Source organism: Gopherus flavomarginatus, chromosome 4, assembly GCF_025201925.1.
Source record: "Gopherus flavomarginatus isolate rGopFla2 chromosome 4, rGopFla2.mat.asm, whole genome shotgun sequence".
Lineage (NCBI taxonomy): Eukaryota > Metazoa > Chordata > Testudines > Testudinidae > Gopherus > Gopherus flavomarginatus.
The window spans coordinates 75,755,226-75,776,879 of NC_066620.1; the positions used below are offsets into that span (position 1 = coordinate 75,755,226).

Sequence of the window (21,654 nt, forward strand, 5' to 3'; positions counted from 1 at the left end):
TCTAAGAAGAGGTGTGAGGACATTTTTGCCAGACTATTTAAGCAAGCAGCTTTTCTATCTATATGGTCACACTGGGATATACAATTTAAAGTTTTGTTTTAATGATGATTCAGGTTCCAGGTATTACTCTTGTGTCTCTTAAGTTTTCTTGCATAAAAACACCCACATTATTTCACTCACTTGTGGTATGTGTGTCTTGCATATTAGAACAGATTTATTAATTGTAACAGATTCTGCAAGTAGTCCTTGAAAATTCAGTAGGTTAAATAATATTTGCGGCGGAATCCACTACCAAAGCTACACTAGCTTTGGAAAGGCTGCAGAAAGAGCAAAAGCCACAGATCATTAGGGTAAAAACCATGATCCTCTAAACAATAAAATGACATTTATGTACTGTAGGGGGCTTAATGTATAATAGTGCTGGATTGCAGTAGTCAAAGCCATATGCTTGGGACTTCCTGTGAGTGGACACAGGACTGTTGAATACCTTCAGGAAAGACTTGTAAGAGATTACTATTTGTGCCAAGTCTGATTTTAGTGATTGGTGTTAAACAGAGTTGTGCCCTTTGTTCACCAGTCAAGCATTTCCTTTCTTTGGTTGGTGATGTGAACACAAAGACTTGACTATAATCCTCAAAGGTAGTTCACCTTAGGTTTTGTTCGACCCTAACTTTCACTTTTCCTATCTTGACTATTTTACTATGCAATCTTATATTATAAATTAACGTAACTTTTGTCATGGATTTATTTTTTCCAGAGGAGGTGGGGGAGAGATTATCACTAATGATTCTTATAAATTTCTTGATCAAGAGCTACTGGGCTTCATAATTCCTGAGCCTAAGCCATATTTGAGAACTGGGCCCTGTAAATTTAAAACCATTCCTCAAGGAGTTTGGGGTGGAGGGTGTCATTTAACAGATTCTCGTTAAAGTAAACATGCAGGGGGATTTTTGTATATAATAATATATTGTTTTAAAAAAATATTGTGGCAGCCTTGAACTATATAAAACACAGGAAATCAGAAAATAGTTATACAAATTATCACATCCTGGTCTCTTAGATGCCTCAGTACTTTGGCCATTCAGGACAAAGTAAGACAATCAAAACTGCACATTTTGTACAATTGTAATTGTACTTGTACATTTGCCTTAGCTTATTTTGGAGCAAAAAGATTTCCCTATGTCCTCTTTTCTGTGGCTAAAGCACACTCTTGTCTGCCCAGCTAATGAAATCATTACATCTCTGACTAAAATCACAATAGCTATACTGGCTTTTAAATACACACATACACAATATATAGTACTAGCCGAACTTCTTCAATGTTGTCCACTCTTCCCATTTTATTGAGGTTCTCATCCCATCTGGTGATTTTAAAGCCCCATCTTGTGAAGTCTAGTGGTTACATGAGAATCTCAGCTTTTATTTGGGGGTAAAGAAGTTTCTAGCCCTCAGGGATGCAGAGAAAAGCTTGAGAACATGACTCCTACAGGCTCAAAAACCAGAAGGTAAACAAACACAAAATATATTATTTTAAAATCTAGTGATTTTTAGGGGCCTGGCTGATAATTTTTGGATCACTTGAAGTTGGTAATACTGGTTCATAAAAATTAATTTAAATTAAATTAATCAGTCCTTGATCTTGGTCTGTTATTGGAAGTTACATTAGCCCTTGAATCAGATCCTCCTTTTAACATTTCATGAACACTTCTAAACACGGGCCTATGCAGAGTTAGTAAACCTTGCATCCGTACTTTCTAAACTAGATTACATTAAGTGATTGCTTTACAGCCTACCAGGTAGAACATTTATGAATATCTTATGCAAAACGCTTTCATATTATATTTCATATACAATTCCATTCCTCATCCTAGATTATTGTTGAATAAGTACTATATAACATAGGTGCCTTTCATTATTTACAAAAATGCTGAAACATGTACATCTTTCAACTGGGTCTAGCCCAGGGGCGGGTAAAGTTTTTGGCCTGTGCCTTCCCTAACAGGCAGGCGTGGCCCGGCCCCCGCACCGTATCCGACCCCCCCCACTTCTCGCCCCTGATGGGCCTCTGCCCCATCCACCCCTCCTGCTCCCTGTCCCCTGACCACCCCCAAGACCCGCCTGCCCATAACTGCCCCATCCAACCTCCTCTCTCCTTCCTGACTGCCCCCACCCCAGGATCTCTGCACCATCCAACAACCCCTTCTTCCTGACCAGCCCCGGAACTCCCACCCCTGAATGCCCCCAGCTGCCCCATCCAACCACTCCTCTCATTCCTGACTGCCCCCCTGGAACCCCTGCCCCATCCACCCTCCTGCTGTCTGACCACCCCTGGAACCCCTGCCCCCATTCAACGTCCCCTGTTCCCCTCCCTCTGACCACCCCAACCCCTATCCACACCCCCGGGCCCTGACCACCTCCCAAACTCCCCTGCTCCCTGCCCCCTTACCATGCTGCCTAGAGCAGTGGTGGCTGGCGGCGTGGCTGCACCATGACAGGCAGCCACGCCACCCGGCTGGAGCCAGTCACACACCGTGCAGCACAAAACACCAGGTCAGGCTGGGCTCTGCAGCTGCGCTGCCCCGAGCTCACCACCCCACCACCCAGAGCATTGCGCTGGTGGCGCACTGAGCTGAGGCTGCGGGGGAGAGGGTACAACAGAGGAAGGGCTGGGGGCTAGCCTCCTGGGCCAGGAGCTCAGGGGCCGGGGAGAACGGTCCTGTGGGCCAGATGTGGCCTGCAGGCCATAACTTGCCCACCTCTGGTCTAGCCCATGCAAGTCAATGACCTCTAAATTCCTTTATATATAGTTTTGGCCTCTGAAGCCTAGATCCACAAGCCTCTTATTCCTTCATTTAAGACCTTTGAGTTTTGAAGCTTTCATTCTGCCTCAGATCCGAAACTCAGTTCTTCATTTCTCTCAGGACAATGCTAGCTCTAATTTTAAGGCCAATCCTAAAAGATTGCTTTCCCATAGTTTATCAGCCTCACTAAGGATTTGGCTTTGTTTTTAACTTTTTATTTGTTGGAAAAATCAAATGAAAACAGTAAGTAAAAATGAAAAACATTTTGTACAGATTTCTCAAAGAAGATTTATCATGTTCCTTGTTTTATAACAAGGTAAGAATGAGGTAGCTGTTCCCAGTAGTGTAGATGTACTAGTGAAAACTCTGCGCAACAGAGAACAATCTCAAAATTGGCAGAAAGATGGACTAAATGACCCAATATGGTAGTTTTTTTTTCCAACTCTAGATTCTATGATTCCTGAGCTTGAAACACAAAATAAAAGAAAGTGAGTTTTAAGCCATAATAATGGTTTTACTTTTATAAATTGCCACTGACCAAGAGATGCCGATTTGAGGAAACGCTGAATTCACAGTGTGTCAAAAGTACTTTTCCCATTATACTACATTAGCTGTGTACAAATTATTTTGTTATTAAAAGGTATTGTATAATGCCTCAAATTCCATGTAAGGTACTAAAAAGTGAAATCTATATTGCATTAAATATGCAAACATCTTCTGCCATACATTAAGGCCTCGTCTACATATGGTCTTCATACCAGTATAATGCTGCATTTCAGTTTGGGGAGGGAGTGTCATTTTTTTTTAAAACCAATATAGTGATACTGGTACACCCCCCAGTGTGGACCAAGTTATACTGGTATAAAGATCCCTTAAAGGAATAAACTATACGGTATAAAGCACCATTATACCAGTATAAATACAAATTAAGCAGGGCGGTTGGACTTTAACTATACTGGTAAAATTAAAAGAGTACAATTTTTGTGTGTACATGCCCTCAGGTACACCTGCCATAAAATTCTGTTTTTTTCAGAACCCTAAAATATCATAGGATCATAATGTTCATACTATGGATTATTCATCAGACAAGGTGGTGCATCAGGTTAGTATACAAAACAAGATGTGTCTTGGTTGTATATTTTACAATGTTAACACTTCAAAGTACACCTAGAACAGGAACTAAATCCCAGCAGAGGGTGGAAGAGAGACAAAAAGAAAAAATGGAAACTCAATCACGTTTTCTCTTCCTAAATTCATTTTAATTTCTCTTCAACAAGCCATTACAAGTGTGAACTTTGGTCAGAAGAGAATATATTTAATAGTCCTATGTTCTTATTTGTACATATAGAAACTATGTCTATGTCTTTTCCACCATACCTGGGTACATTAAGCGAATTATTTTAAAACTCTAACAAACTTAATATACCCACAACATAATCAAGAGATTATATTTTGATTAGATGGAATGTTAAACCAATTTTCAATAAGGGAAACTTATTGGAAATACAACTTTCTTCTCAATTTCAAAGAAAACATATACTAAAGTAAAATGAGATACAAATCGTTTTACTAGTATATCAGCAAAGTGACCCACTGTCCACGTTTAAAAATTAAATATATATTTATTATGAACAGATGGTGGCCAAGGAAGGTATCAACTCTGTCTCTTAGCCAGAAGGTCAGGTCATGGCTCAGAAACCAAAGAACAATTGCTGCTCTGCCATCCATAAGATTAGACATTACATTTTTCTTTTCTAAACATGAAACTAAAAGTAAAATAAGAATAGCTTATTTACAATAACAATTTTAATGACCTCTTACATTTTTATCAAAGCAAAATAGCTATACTTATCTCACTATCATAGATTGCTTTACGTAGTTTCTAATATTATTCAGCATATAGAGCTTTGCTGATTACTAGTGTCATTAAAAGCCTAACTTAGAAAATGACTAGTAAATACCAAGAACAATAATTATTTAAACATATATAGTTGTTTTTCTAGAATCCAACAATCACGTCCTTTAAAAATGTTTGAAAACCTAAACATGGTATGTTATGCTTCAAGGAATAACTAACTCCTCCTTTTAAAATGTATGAGGGTGCTAATTATCATTTTTAACATTTCATTATTCCCATAATGGTAGAGCACAAGTAATCCTAAAAGTAAACTTAAATATTTTGTTACATTGTCTAGTTCATCAAAAAAATTAACCTTGGAGAAGGCTGCAGAACAAGACTTTCAGTGCAAGATACTTCTTTGAATACTCTATTGCACACTTCCTAGTTCATTAGAATACTGAGACTATGCCAACTCTCTTATTTGAGATATCTGTCAAGACACAAGATGAAAAACAAAAATACAGGCTCAAGTGTTCTTAGACCATAAGGATCTAGTGAAAAAACTTACAAGGCCCTTGTATTGCTGTGCTGTATAATCCGATATAGTAAATACGTTTTTTAAAAGAATTATTTTAACTAGTAAATATATAACTTAAAAAATACATAATGGGTCTTTTGATTATAATTTCATTTAGTATTGTTTCAATTTTGAGTTAAGATACATTTTTTAAAAAAGTTAATGGTTAGAAATTTTCTGTGGCTACTCATCAAGGTTTTGTAGCATTACTAAATAAAATCTCTTTTTAATTCATAACATTACTTTTTCCTGCATATATTCCTTTCAGATGAACTGATGTGTTCACTTGCTGAAAAGGGAAAAAAAAGTTTTAAAAATGCTGGATAAACAGCTGTAAGTAGTATTTAAAATCACTGAAATATAACATACGTAAACACTTTTCTGTGTATTCAGAACATACTGCCAATCTCTAGTCATGTATACGTCATATCTCATGAAACAAAAATTGGAAGTTTGCACTGGAAATTTAAGCTAGTGAGTCACACTGAAAAGAGGGAGATTTCAAAAAAATGCAACATAACATCTGTTTGAACTATTAGTGAAGTAAGCTGCAGTACGCCCTAATTTAATATTTGCTAATAAGGGACATCTTCTCAGTCTACTTGCAAGGCATACACTGGTTTTCTAAGTAATACAAACTCATCTTTAAATTACCAACAATTAATTCCTAGTGGCATATTTGCATAAATGTTTCTTTGACACTTTTCTATTAATCACAAAAATCAATTGAATTGAATCGAATCTTTAGAGAAATTGGTAAAAAAATGATACACTATGCCTTATACTCCAAACTTTATCCTTGTTTATGTTTTGTCTTGCTTTGTATGCATACCCATTTTGTGTGTTTATGAGTGAGATGTATAACCATAAGTATATAGTACATAGGCTCAATATGTATGAAATCTATCATGTGTGTTCATACACTGTATATGAAGAATATGATGAGTATTAGGTAATACTGCACCTTTTTAGGGCTGAAAACAAGGATAAGGCAGGTAAGAGGCATTTCTTTAATAGTAATAGCTGGCTTTTTGCCATTAGTTTAGAATCCACATAACAGTAATAAATCATCAGTATCAGAAGAACGAATCATTCCAACTTCAGAAATAACCCTACTTATGTTTCTAATAACTGCAAAGTTATGGCAGTATCATCTCTTACCTGGTCCTTAATTTCAAGCTCCCTTATAGTTTTTGTTCTGTACTCTCTGTGCTCCTTTTCTGCCTCATCCTTCTTCATTTTGGTTTGATTCAACTGAAAACGCATTTCTCCACACACCTGTTAGATTACACAGACAACATGATCTGTAGATTGTGGAACCCACAGTTTAATGTTTGTAATTAGATCTTTTGGTGCCCCCTAGAGATCATTTGAATCCAGCACATTTTTATTTACAGATATTTTAAGATGACATATGGTAAATATTTTTTATATAAAAAGGTGGATCTGGAATCCTTGTATTGTCTTTAACTTTGAAATATGCAGTGCCTGCCAGATTCAATTATATTCGGATCAAGATTTTGTAAAATACTTATTCTGTCAATATGTGCGCTACTAAATACATTTAAACTACAGTTGCTGGTTATTACATTTTCTTCCATTCTCTTTTTAAATCCAAAGATATTCTAGGATCACACTTTCAAATGCTAAAATTAAAGGATGTGTTACATTTCCAGAGCACGATTTCCTGTTTTGCCATTTTTTTCTTCAGGTAAGAATGAAAATCTTGAGCTTGTACTGTAATTATTTTCAAAGTTGTACTTAAACACTATATTCTCATTAAGAGGTTGAACATAAATTCCTTAACAGCAACAACTTATTCAAATGTATACGCGGACACTGGAAAAGCCAAAAAAGCACCCAAAGGACTTATTTTGTGTGGAGAGACAGAGAGAATTCGTTTTCAGAAAGGTAACTCATATTCCATTCTAGATCTTGACCTCTTCCAGACTAAAACATCTGATATATTCTCTGTGTTGTCTTCTACCTCAATCTATCCCAAGCTTAGAGGGCCAGGGCCAGGGCCTGGGCCTGTGGAAGTGTTTGCTCTTCCTCTCTCTACATTTTTGGAGCAGGTCTGTCTTCTTCCACATTCACAATCCCAGGCGTTAGTGGGCCCTGTTTGATGTCAAAAAGCAGAAGTTTTGGATAGGATCTCTGCCTCTCCTTCCTCATCTAAGATAATGGCCCCCCAATTTGTGTGTGACCATTTCAGGTTAACAATTCAACCTTAAATGCATACACAAAAATGTTATCCCCCAGCTCCTTACGGGGATTCTACTTACGCTCTCCTAACACTTCAGGGGTGGGAGTTGCCATTCTTTCCCTCTCAATCTACCTTTCTCCTCCTCATTCCCTCTGTAACCCACTGTGAAAGGGCACTACCAGCAGTACCCTGATCACTGACATTACTGCAGCTTCAGCTAGAGTCAATTATATACTTTTTGGTGGGGGATCATGAGTACCTGAGTGGTAATCACTGGGCTAATGGGGTAATTGGGAAAATATAAGTGGAAGGACTAGGAACTAGAAGCAAGAAGCTCAAAAGGAGGCTCAGTAGGTGGCTCACAGGGTAAGCCTGGTTTGAGGAGTGAGGTCTGCAGGGAAGCCTCCCCTGTCTGCAAGTTTGCAGTACAGTGTGTTACTATGTAAGAAAAGAACAAATACACACTTGGGTGCAAGATAACCTGGTGTGTGTTTGTGAGTGTAAAACTATAGAACTGACCAGTCACCGTGCAGTTCACTGGGTAGCAACTGAGGCACCATGAAACACCCACTCACATTTTTCTCTATATTGCCTCCCACATGTACAGCCTCCTCTTCTTAATTTGCCCCCTATATTTCCCCAGTCTCTCCTCTTTCACAGTCTCCCTCTGCCATCCAAATTCCCTTACCCATCCTATTCCTGTCTCTTCCCAGTGTTCTGTCTTTTTGGGAAAAAAAATAAAAATATTCCATTCAGGAAATAGAAATTAGATAACTTCTGAGGGCCAACTGGCTTCAGTCCTCCTGCAAACGATGAGACATGATGGTCCTCTTTACAAAAAACAGCCTCATGTCCTCATTCAAAATATGTATGGAATCTTCCCCTACGACAGCCTGAGAATTTAGTCTCATTTAAAGTAATAGGAAATGGTCTTTTAAATAAAAGGGGGTTGGGGGAGATGCTCAAGAATTTAAGACCAGACAATGGGAGATGAAAAAAAAAATACTGAAGTTCAATACAATGCCAAACGTTACCAACTCTGCCTTTCTGCCTCCTCTTCCTCATCAGAAGGGAGACTAGGACAGGCTTCTTTCTCCACTTCCCAGCTGAGGAGGGAAAAAAAAAAAAAAGCACCTCCCACTCCACCTCTCAATATGCAGCACACAGAGCTGAGGAATCAGTGGAGGCAGCTAGAGGAATGGGAAGTGAGGAAAAGCTGACCAGAAGCTCATTGCTACAGTGCTCCTTAGTGACCAACAGAGCAAATTGCTCCAAGAAACTGCAGCTAGCTCAGAGGTAGGCAAACTTTTTGGGCCAAGGGCCACATCGGAGTGGAGAAATTGTATGCAGGGCTGGGACAGGGAGTTGGGTTGCAGGAGGGAGTGCGGGATGCAGGAAGGGGCTCAGGGCAAGGGACTGGGGCAGAGGAAGGATGCATGAGGGGGCTCAGGGAAGGGGGTTTGGGTGCAGCAGAGGGCTCAGGGCAGGGGGTTGGGTGCACAGTGAAGCAGAGAACTCAGGGCAGAGGGTTGGGGTGCAGGAGAGGTGCAAGGTGCAGACAAGGGGCTTAGGGCCGGGAGCTGGGGGCAGAATTCAGGCAGGGGTCGGGCTCCTGCCCAGTGCCGCTTACCTAAAGTGGCTCCGGGGTGGCAGCGATGTGCACCAGGGCCAGGGCAGGCTCCCTGCATGCCTGTCCTGGCTCCACACTGTGCCGCTCCAGGAAGTGCTACAGCCCCTGGGGTAGGGGGTGGGCAGAGAGCTACGTGTGTGCTGCGCTTGATGCGCCTCCAGGTACCTCCCTTAAAGCTCCCATTGGCTGCGGTTTCCTGTTCCTGGCCAATGGGAGCTGCGGGGGGCAGTGCCCGGAGGCAAGGGCAACACATGGAGCCCTCTGCCCCCTGATCTGGGGGCCGCAGGGACAGGGTGCTGGCCGCTTCTGAGAGTGATGCAGGGCTGCAGCGCCATGGGGGGGGGGCAATCCTGTGGGCTGGATCCAGCGCGCTGAGTATCCGGATCCAGTCCGCGGGCCATAGTTTGCCCATCCCTGAGCTAGCTGTTCAGAAGTCCTCTCTGGTCTTGGGTTTAGAGGGCAGGAACACATCTCAAGTGTCTATTTCAACAGACATCACTCATTTTAGTACTAAAATCATCTATATTCTACACAAATTTGGTGTCCCCTCACCTTTATTGCTGAAAACTTTTTACATCAAAATAAAGAATTATGATGCTGAAGCTATAGGAATTATTTACACTAAAGTTAATTGATCCTACAGTATTTTATTTGTTCTGCTTGAATTTTTTGTATGTCCCAGAATGAGTGAGACAAAAAATGCATCCCACATTTGAGCCTGAGAAGACTGAAAGGTATGTAGGTGGCGAGGACCACCAAAACAGGGGATTTCAAGTTAAATCAGGATTGTATTTATATACAAAACCAATTCAAACTAAACAGCAGAAAGAGGCATTCTTAAAATGCATAAAACTAGCACTAGTATTACAAAGAACTATACTGAACAGAACGTCTACAGAAAATTAAAAAAAAAAAAGTTCTGAATTTTAACCCCAAAATAAATTTGTGCTACTCTTTACTCATTTTAGCATTGCAGAGCCAAAACAGCTATGGAAGAGAGAGAGTTGAATCCTGCTCTATCCCCTGTATCAACAGAATTATTAATTAAATGTTAATTGCAGTTTAAGTGATTTTGCATGGATCAGAAAAAAATAGAAGCTTGACTCTCAGATGTGATGCAAGGTTGTAAACGCTATCTGTAAATTTTTAAGACAATTAAACATAGAACCTCAAAATGACAAATTTTAATGTTAAATATTTATTTTATACTATTTAACCCCTTAAACTATGTTAAAGAGGACAGAATTCACAACATTATGCACCAGATTTTCATAATACAAGTGTTTGTTTTCAGAAAGCCAAATTTATCAATACCATCTTTTCAAATATGTTTTATAGAAAATACATAGTACAAAGCATTTCTCACCATGTGATCTTTCAAACCATGGTAACAAGCAAATATTCATTTGAGATTCTCTCTACCTTATTAACTTCCATCTCCTGAGAGGTAAGTTGGTTTTGGGCTTCCTCTAGCTGGTTAGCTATTGAGTTCTTCTCTCTTGTAATTCTCTCTAACCGAGCCTCCAGCGTCGCCACATTCTGAGACAAAACCATCACCTGCAGAAAGAGAAACACTATAGTGAATTAACCAGAAACTTTATACAGGGATAAGTTCTGCAGTCTTCACTCCTTAAAAGCAATAGGAATTTTGCCCAAGTACCGTGGACCCAATGCTGCATTCCTTCACATCAAAACTTGATTGTAAGTCCATAGGAATTTTGAGTGAAAAAGAAATGCAGGCTTTACTTGCATAAGGATTGCAGAATGACTAGCACAACACAGTTATTATTTTAAAGTGATTCACATAAACATTTGAAATATTTTCAGTCTGCCAAACTACTCGACGGGACTTCTCAATGTGCATAATGATGTTGGAAGAAATCCTTCTTCAAGACATGATGCAGACATGTATTCTACTTAGGCGTGTGCACACCCAGTGCATTGGAGCCATTGAATTTTGCCTACCAGTACCTGTAGAGGAGCAGCGTTTATGCCAATAGCCTCTCTCCTGACTATATGAGGTGCTGCTTCCCCTACCCCCCTCAGTTCCTTCACACCAAATGCCCAGAGACTAGACTCTGATGCAGAGGAGATGGAGGATGGGTCATGGAATACATATCTGCATCACATCTCTAAGAACCACAGCTACAGCAAGCAACCATTTTCATTCTTTGAGTAGATGCAGCCATGTTTTCCAGTTTGGTGACTTAAGCAGTTTCCCCAAGGGATGGGACACTCAGCCTATTTAAACAAGGACTGCAGGACCACCTTCCCAAAGTTTGCGTCTGTTCTGGATGCCGTGATAATGGAGCAATGGTTTGTAAACATATGCATCAACCAGCAAATGGCAGCCCAACAAATATCTATTATGCAGATATAACTTAAGAACACTATAGACTTAGCTTGTGCTCTCATAGAATGAGCTTGCACCTGATGAGGGGCTGTAGCAGAAGCTGTTTTGTATGCAGCAAGTTACCCACTTACAGATCATCTGTAAGAAGACTGCCTATCCCTTCATATGGGGTTGAGTCCTGTCTACATAAAAAGGCCAGACATTGTCCGATGTTCAGTATGTGAAGATGCTGCTCCTCTGGAGATTAATGAGGCTTAGGGGGAAAAAAACAAAAACAAAAATAAAAAAAAACCCACAGGTAAGTATACCACCTGGTTTAAATGAAACTGAGAGACCCCTTTAGGAGACAAATGTCAGTTGTGGCCACAATGTCATGGTCTTTGGAGAAATGCATGTAAGGAGGCTCTGCCAGCAAAGCCTGCAACTCTCACACACTCCTCACAGATGTTATTGCCATGAGGAATGCAAATTTTTGACATAAGAATGAGGAAAGGGGCAAGATGCCAGAGGCTCGAATGGAGATCCCAAGATAGGTGCTATAACAGTGTTAAGGTCCCACAAGGGAACCAGTTCCTGCACCAGTGGTTGGAAACAAAGGATTCCTTTCAAGGATTCCTTACCACCATGACACTGGAAAAACACTGATCTTCCATAAAATGGATGAAAGGCTAAGATCACCACTAGATGCGCCCTCAATGAACCAAGCCTAAGACCCAATGACTGAAGATGTAGTAAATACTTCAAAATGTCTTGTATTTATCCAGAATGGCCCGTGGAGTTCAGCCCAAAGACCACACTGAAAAATGTTTCCACGTTGCTGAATAGGACATTCTGATAGAGGGTTTTGTAGGACCTGTTGAACAGCTGCTGTACATTGCTCTTCCTCTTAGTTCAATCACAGAGCAGCAATGCTATGAGATGTAGGGAGCCGAATGCAGGATGCAGACTGTGGCCATGAATCTGTGTAAACAGATTGAAATCGAGAGGAAGGGATATGGGAAGCTGAATCGACAGCATGAGAATGTCAGAAAACCAGCACTGCCCTCAGCCATGCTGGGGCAGCGAGGGTGAGCTTGGCCCAAGCCACTTTCAGCTTGAGGGTGAGCTGTGGAACAACTGGGATCAGAGGAAAAGCACACAGGAGAGCTGCCTATTAAATCTGTCCTTTTGGAGACCTTGTCCTTCGGAGTGGTCTTAAACCTGCCTGGACATCTCTATTGTTCACTGCGGTTATGACTAGGGAATTTGGGAGCAGATGGGAGTAAAAGTCCTCCGACACTGGGACAAAATAGCACTTCTCCATATGCTTTGCAGTAGATGATACTGAAGCCGGTGTGGTCTAGGATGCATTGTTGATAGGGAGGACTACTCTCCCAGGAGCAGACAGCTTCAGGATATCCATTAACATATGGGTGTTCTCCTGCAGAAAATCCACTTGAATGCCCAGGAAGTGGCCACATTCTGCAAAAGGTCCTGATAGGCCTTAAAATTCTTTGCTGTTGGAGGACAGGAAGAGCCAGACACTGCTGCATCATCGGAGATGAAGAGTAGGTGGTTAACTGGACTGGTGGAGCTGGAAGGGACAGCTCCATGGATTCCACACAGGGAAGGCTCACTGGTACCTGAACCTGCAGTAGGTCAATAGTTCCCATCAAAGATCTGCACGGTGACCTCACCTTAAAGTGACCTGAGAAGTGCAACATCTGTGATTGAGGAATGACCCACGATTCCATGGAGGTCACTGATAAGGATAGGGCATTGGTGGCCAGAGGCCCCAGTTGTGACTGTGAGATTAATGCCAATCCCGTGTTAATGCTCCATAAACAGTCCCCAATGTGAGTCATGTGATGGAGAGCAGGAGAAGGAAGATCCAGACCTCAACACTGAGAAGCTTCGGGATTCTGGGGAAAAAGGTGGAGCCACTCCTGAGAAGCAAGTAACCAGTCTGACTCATCCATCACCCAGAATGAGCCAGGGACCAGCACTGATGATAAAAGTGGTACAGTTGGCACCAAATACACTGGCAGTGTCATCCCCAAAGTCATCAGGGGTGCTGAATTTGAGGTGCCACGTTGACATTCTTTTCCGGGTGTTGCCCACATGCTCAGAGTCTAACTGATTGCAATATTTGGAGTCAGGAAGAAATTTTCCCCTGAGTCAGATTGGCAAAGACCCTGAAGGTTTTTCGCCTACCTCTGCAGCATGGAGCACAGGTCACTTGCAGGTTTAAATTAGTATAAATGATGAACTCTCCATAACTCGAAGTCTTTAAATCATGATTTGAGGACTTCAGTAACTCAGCCACAGGTTATGGGTCTATTACAGGAACAGCTGGGTGAGGTTCTGTGGCCTGAAATGTGCAGGTCAGACTAGATGATCAGATGGTCCCTTCTGACAAAGTCTATGAGTCTATTGGTGGTGCTGAATGCAACAGTGCCAAGGAGTTCCCCCAAGGCAATGTCCCTTGCACTGAGCCCAGTACCAGCCTTGCTTCTGCAAACCACGGAAGGGGAACATCATCAGAGTGTAGTGCCAACAGACTTAAGGGTTCAGCAGCCCACTCACTCAATGGGGCTGTAAACGATGCAGCCTTGGCAAAGTCCTGGACCAAAGGAGATATCAGAATGGAACGGTAGAGGTGGTCTGTAGCCACCTGGTATGCCACCGACAGAAATAAGTCAATGCTGGCATCACCCTCATCAGTACCAGACTCAACGAACACCCTGCGGCCAGAACCAGAGTCAATGGCACAAGGGCTCTACCCAGTACAGAGTAGGGAGGTTAATGGTTAGAGGCACCCCCATGAACCCTGTGCCAGTCCAAAGTCTTCTTGGAGTAGGTGGAAGAATACCCACAAGACCTGGAGTGGTCTTGTGTGACCTTTTTCTCAGCACACTAAATGGGAAATGTTCTTCCATCTCTTTGGAGAGGTGCACACTCCAGAGTGCAAAGCAGCAGCACTCTAGAAACCTGAAGGGAACCTGCAATCCGGTGAGGGCCTCAGTGCTATAGTAGGCCTCATGGCCTAGTCAAGCAGGTACTGCTTTAGGCAAGAGTCCCTAGCCACCCGAGTCCATTTCATGAACAATCTACATATTGAACACTGTTCTTCGACATGGGCCTCACTCAAGCACAGCAAGCATCGCATGTGGGGATTGTTGTTGGGGATTGCTCCCCTCACACAACAGACAATATTTAAACCACCGTGAGGGCGTCATAGAAGAATACTTAACTAAATACAACTAACAACCTAACTAATACTAAGTGTACTAACTAAACTACATACAACAAGAAGGAAAAAAAAACCACACACACTAAACTGGTGAGAAATTGTGAGGTTAAGATCACCCAGTTCTCCAATTCCAGCCATGGACAGGCAGAAGGAACTGAGGGGGCTCAGGATGGCACCACCTCATGTAGTCAGGGGAGGGTCTATAGCCACGAGGCACAATGCCACTCCTGTACGGTACTTCTAGGCAAAATTCACCAGCTCTAATGCACTGGGCACTCACACACATAAGTGGAATACATGGCTGCATCTTCTCAAAGCAGCAGCAACAGATTCTCTATTCCTGCAGCCTAGATAACATCTACTTACCTATCACTCACTTAGACTCTGATTTTGACTAACTGGTAGCATGGGGAACTATCTTATGCCAAGAGAGAAACGGTTACAGAAACTCACCCTGTGACTACAGATATACTTAAATTACTTCCTAAACTGAGGCAAAAAATCTCACCACTGTAACTAAAAGCAGATGCAGTGTAGCAGTAAACAAAAGCCAACTCAGTATGTTCAAAAATTACAATTTCATTTTTTCAACAATATAGTTGAGTTAATATTTTGCTGAATGATAAAAAAAATTGTAACAATAAAACAAAGCTGTTAGCCCTTGAGCTGTTTAGCCCTGAAGCTGCCTAATGTAAGTGGAAATAATAGGGCCTGACAGTTCTAGGTTAACGTTAGAGGAAGTCAAAAGCTGGACCTAGAAGGTTATGTATTTACAACTACACTTCAGCCATTATATATCTACCTGATTTATGGACCCATGCCAGATTTTTCCTCTAACAAATCACTCGTTAGGGAACTAATACAACAAATTCAAGAAAAGATCAAGAAAAGTACAAATAAAGTATTTTCCAGGTACTTAATTTCTATTTTTCAAAAGAAATCTTCCATTTCAGTTACCACTAGTACATGTATAAGCATAATTTTTCTACAAAGACACCCAGCAACTAACCCTAATTACCAACTATTAAAGCACAGTATTAGAATATGTTGTTTTAGGCATGCATGGCACTTCAAAACAATATTAGAAAACTGCCAGTCCTCAGAGCAGAGATCAATCTAAATAAGACAATATACAGTGTCATGAGAGGCTAAGCTTCAATAATAGTGAAAATTATGAAGTGCTTGTTTATAAGGCGATATTTATGTTGAAGTGCACACAGTGTTGATGAGGGGAGGAAACGGGGGACAGCTATACCTGGGCCCTGAGCTCAGTGGTGCTCCCAAAATGTCTAACTGGGTTGAAATGGAGGGAGGTGGGGCCACAGAGGACATGATACACTGGGACACCAAATTTCTCTTGACAGTCTTCAGTGAATACTCTGTGGTTCTAAAGTACAGCCATAATTACACAGTGAAATCTAATATGTACTGCTTGCAAAAGATAAACCTCTGTCTTAATCACTTTAATGCTGAGTCAGAAATAAGTTTGTTCACTCGGTTTACAAATCCATACAGTAGTTCTACTGTATCTAGCTTATTGATAGAAAACCATTGCAAGTTCCTTAGCCATATATGGATGAAAAAAAATTTACTAGTGTTACCGTTGATGCCAAGTCCTCTCTTTCTTTCTTCATTTCTCCTCGCAGGGCTTCTTTTTCACCGGCCCTCTTATCTAGTTGAGCAATTAGCTCCCTTTCAAGGCGATCTTTCTGTCTTTCCATCTCACTTTTCAGCTGTTCACACTGGACTAGAGCCTTTGGAAAGATTATTATGAAATTTAGGATGCATTCTATTATTTAGACATAGGACAGATATAAACATTCCTCCAAAGCGAGGCATTAAGTAGAACCACTCTAACATTCTAGTCTAATGCTTTCGGAAGAACTAACTGGTTATTAGAACAAAGTTTCATGGCTGTGCACAGATGCCTGTGTGTGTTTATTGGCATACAAAAAAAACAAAACAGGATTGACAATATGAGATCACATACACACACACACACACACACACACACACTATCTTTAAAAGACTATATGTCCAAGGACAATTTGGTTGTCCAACAAGAAAATAGTCATTCCACTTGTGTTTAGAACCTATAATAAAGTTGATGGGATTTTCCAGAGTAATTTGTGTTTTGCAGATGTCTGTCCCTCTCTCAGATGTCTGTTCTGATATGACCTGTGCTTAAGAATTCTGTGTGCATTTCACCCAAGATTGTCAAGGAAAATTTTCTGCCAATATTTGGTTCCTTGTAGACACCAATAAACTGTAGCTACATTCCATACTGCATGACAGGATAGTCCATTACAGTGGTCTACTCTCTTCCTAAAGTGAAGTATTAGGTGCAAAAGGCTGAATAGAGCCACAGAAGCAATTTGGCAAAGTAGAGGGCTGAAAGGGCAAATTATTCTTCTGATGTTCAGATTTTTCATAAAATGATGCTGAGGAAGGAGGCCATTTATTGAAATTTCAGCTTCAAGATGTACATACTGATTAAAATACTGGGCTGACTAAAGTGCAAGTCATAAGTGGGCAGCAAGGAAAAAATGGTTACTCGCCTTCTCATAACTGTTGTTCTTCAAGATGTGTTGTTCATGTCCATTCCAATCTATCAGTTGTATGTGTGCGCACGTGCACGTTGGCTGGAAGATTTTTCCATTAGCAGCATCCGTCGGGTCGGCTTGGGCACCCCCTGGAGTCGCGCCCTCGTGGCGCCTAATATATAGCCCTGCCGATCCGCCAATCCTTCAGTTCCTTCTTGCCGGCTACTCTGACAGAGGGGTAGGAAGGTGGGCATTAGAATGGACATGAACAACACATCTTGAAGAACAACACTTAGGAGAAGGTGAATAAGCGATTTTTTCTTCTTCGAGTGCTTGTTCATGTTGATTCCGATCAAGCGAGTCCCAAGCAAGTTTTAGGAGGCAGGGTCAGAGCTGACTACTGACTAGAGCACTGCCCTACCAAAGGCCGCATCACCTCTGGCCTGCCTAGTGATTGCCTAATGTGCAGCAAAAATGTGTATCGATGATCATGTTGCCACCCTGCAGATTTCCTATGGAGGGAACCCAAGCCAAGAAAGCTGTTAATGAAGCTTGTGCTCTTGTAGAGTACACTGTTATCGGGGGTGCTGGGAGTCCCGCTAGACTGTAGCACTCTAGAATGCAGACCACAATCCATAATGAAATGCGCTGAGTTGAAACAGGCTGTCCCTTCATCCTGTCTGCTACTGCAACAAAGAGTTGTACCGACTTTCTGAACAGCTTGGTCTTTTCTATGTAGAAGGCCAGTGCTCTGCGGACATCGAGAGTGTGGCGTCTCTGCTCCCTACCACTTGCATGAAGCTTAGAGTAGAAAACCGGAAGGAAAATTTCCTGGTTGAGGTGGAACTATGACACAACCTTGGGAAGGAAGGCCAGATGGGGCCTAAGCTGAACCTTTTCCTTAAAAAACAATGTGTAGGGTGGCTTGGACATTAGGGCCCTGAGCTCAGACACCCCTGAGGTGATCGCCACCAGGAATGCGACCTTGATGCCCAAGCCTTGGGCAGCTCTGCGGAGCAACTGTTGTAGACTATTGTTCTGTAACACAGGAGCTATGGATGACCCTGCCAACGCTTTGTCCGGCAACAAGAAGGAGGAAGCGCGCCCCAATGGTGGAAGCTCCCTATCGTCTGGCCCAGACTGGTCACGTGACTCTCAGGGCAGCGATGGAGGAGGTGGTGCTGATGATGGTGTCAGGGCCGTAGACGTCGTAGGCAACATTACCGTCTGCATCAACCTCACAGGAGGGAACTGCATCGGCATGTTCAAAGGAGCTGCCAGTGTCGGAGGGCCCAGAGCAGACATCGGCACAGGGCCGAAGGTGCCTGCATCGAGGTCAACGTAGACAACGGTGCAGGCATGGGAGACGGGGTGTGACAATGTCAAACGGGCTGGTGCCTAAGGCGGAGTCGGGCACGGTGCTGGAGTCGACAACGGTGCCGGCAGGAAGGGCATCGAAACCATAGGTGCCGGGTGTACTGCGGAAAGTGGCACAAAAGTGGTGGAGGTGACTAAAGACATTGCTGAGCATGGGCCCTGGTTTCCTCCCTGGTCCTGGTGGTAAGCCCAGGGAGTCCAGCAGGGCCACTGAGGTGGGTTCTGCCAATACAGAGGCAACACCTGCTGCTCCTTTCTATCTCTGCCCAACCTCACTCTACGGCTCCTACTTCTACTTGAGTGGTAGGAGTCAGGCTCCAACTTCAAGGTCTCAGACACTCGAGATCACGGAGGAGCCAATTCTCGGTACTTCAAACGTTGAGAGCTCAGGGAGCGGGAAGGCTCTCTATCAGAGCATGTGGGTGTTGATGGACAAGGCCAAGGATAGTGCCTTGACATCAAAGCTGGCTTTCCTTTCAAATGCACCAGACAGTGGGGCTCTGTCGGTGCCGAGGGTTCCTCTCTGGCAGATGAGAACAGTGCCATCAGGGGGAGGAGATCTCTGGCAGCTAGATTTGCTTCTGATGTGGATGGGATGGGAGCTGAGGTTGCCGCATAGTCACCAGTCACATGGATTATTAGTTTACTTATTTGTCCATGTAAAATTTTAATTCTGTGAGCAGGGAACAAAACTGAAAGACAGTTTAGGTCTCTAGAAGGGTATTACACATACTGATGAATGACTGTCACTGATTCCTGCTACACATGTATTAGCAATTTTGAAAATCTGATACTAAGCTATTTAGGCACCTAAAGATGCAGATACACACCTAGTGGAATTTTCAAAAGCATCTTGGTGCCTAACTCCATCTTCAGGCATGTAGATACCTTTAGAAGTCTGGCTCCTGGTCACTAACAGTTAATGGCTGTTAGTTAATGAGGGCTTTATTTCTTTAAATATCTCTGTAGTGATTCAATATGTGGTATTTCCCTCTCCCATTATCATCATTTCCCCACTACTAAGTCTGAAAATAATTTTATGGTAATATTTATTTTTAAGAACACATGCACTTTTATAGTGTCCCATAAATAATACCAGTAACTGATACCCAGTGGGAGCACTATGTTAATCTTCTCCTTTCTTAATAACAAAGTCATTTAATTAAAATTTCCTGATTTAGTAGCAATTCATTAATTACACAGTAGATGGCACTATATATCAAGATAATAATTTAATCTACATCAATTGAAGCTGACACCTATACAAAGTAATTAGTTTTAACATTAAGCACTAGATCAGAAATTTGATTTTACCATAATAATTTTATACCACCCAAAAAAGTGTAAAACATACATCACATTTATATATCATTTTACGTCTTCACACAGTTATATGCATTTTACACAATGCCCACAAACACAAGGTCTCAGAACCTGAGCTCCAGACCAAGCATCTATATTGCAATTTTTTAGTACTACAGCCTGATCTCCGTGAGCCCAAGTCAACTGACCCAGGCCAGTCACAGGTATGTTATTACAGTGTAGACACACCCAGAGAGATTAAGTTATGCATTGTGGCCACAGGCAAATATCAGTCTAAGAACCTGAATTATAACTAAAAAAAGTCAAGTTCTGTGTTCAGGTCACTAAGAATTTTTCCTCTCCAGAATCATGCTTCTTCCCTTAAACAGTCTTATGAAGACCATCACAATATCAAACATTTTAAATGAGCCTTTATTTCAAGACAGCTACATGATCTGTGTCTGAAATAGCGTTTTAGGGCCTGGAGGGCTTATTGTCTTGTTGATATGGAAACAAATCTAATTAACACTTAAGAATACTGAAGAACTGTACCATCCTCTTACTAAATTTACCTTCATTTTTTCTAAATTGGCTTCTTCAGTCATTTGAACAGCTTGTTTTACTTGTTCATAAGCACTAGATTCCCTTTGCTGCATCTCACTCAGGTTCCTTCTTACTGAAACAAGTGCACTCATTAAGTCATCTCTTTCTCTGCATCAGCAAAAAAAAATACAGAGACAAGAAACATAAAACATTAATGGACTGAAAACAGCAGGGTCATAAGTAAAGTAAGACAAAAATCTGCATTAATATGTATTAAATTTTAAAGACAGAGTAGTGCCAGCTCAGCACATACTTAAGTATAATGTGAAGGATGACCTCCTGTCCTTAAAAGCAGTGGGTTGTTAGTGAAGCTGCAATAATGATGGCAGGGTTCATGTTAGGGATTTACCCAAGCTAAATAGTAAAAGTATGACCTTGTTTAAAAAACAAAAAAAAAATAAAAAAATACAAGGTCAATGACAAGCTTCAGAAAGAACATAGTGCAAGGCAAAATGGGACAATTCTGACAATAATGAATCATTAAGAATACATTTTTTTGCATTTATATTTTAAGGAAAACTGCACTGAATCATATTAGGATCTGAGATGGCTTTAGATATATATTAGCTATTTGTACTTTGCAGCAAACTGGACCTAAATTCTGCTACAAGATTTCTGGATTCTGTATCACCATCACTTCTTTATTTAAAGTAAGAGATGTAGGTTATCATATCCATATTTTCAGTTTTTGATATGCATAAGAGTTTCATATTGCTAATATACAGAAGTTGTCTTAGGTGCAGCTACAAGTTTTGGCAACTGGCTCTTCTGACACCTTGGAAGGTTAGGAGGCAGTTTGGATTGGGGCATAATCATAGTAGCAAATACTGATCTTTTCAAAGGTGCCTAAGAGAGAGTTAAGTGCTCAAATTTCACTGATTTTTTTCTGTGAGATTTAGGCACTTAAGCTTCCTTAGTTCCTTAAAATCCTAGCCTAACTATTTCTGCTGAAATATCTCTGCAAAGCAGTGCAACAGTCAATTTTGCTGGATAAGATTTCAAAGGAATGAAGCCGATTTATACCACCTAAGAATCTTGTCCTCTAAGTTTCAGATCTAACAACCCACTGAGATGAATGGATCAGCCCACATATTTTGTTTCAAGCTATTCACAAACTCAAGAAAACAATAGTGTATTGATTTATGCTCTGCTTATGTTTCCCAGATTGATGAAGGGAAGGAAAGGAGATT

At 41.4% G+C, this 21,654-nt stretch overlaps 1 protein-coding gene across 11 annotated transcripts in view; it reads right to left on the reverse strand.

The window, feature by feature from the left end:
- Positions 1 to 21,654, reverse strand: part of SDCCAG8 (SHH signaling and ciliogenesis regulator SDCCAG8) — a 147,573-nt gene that overhangs the window by 94,091 nt on the left and 31,828 nt on the right. For all 11 annotated transcript variants that reach the window (XM_050950399.1, XM_050950396.1, XM_050950397.1 and 8 more), the window contains exons 9-12: positions 20,434 to 20,572; positions 16,241 to 16,393; positions 10,477 to 10,611; positions 6,380 to 6,496 (exon numbers count right to left, since the gene is read on the reverse strand). In XM_050950399.1, the coding sequence (XP_050806356.1) occupies positions 6,380 to 6,496; positions 10,477 to 10,611; positions 16,241 to 16,393; positions 20,434 to 20,572 (544 nt within the window). The remainder of the gene's footprint in view (positions 1 to 6,379; positions 6,497 to 10,476; positions 10,612 to 16,240; positions 16,394 to 20,433; positions 20,573 to 21,654) is intronic.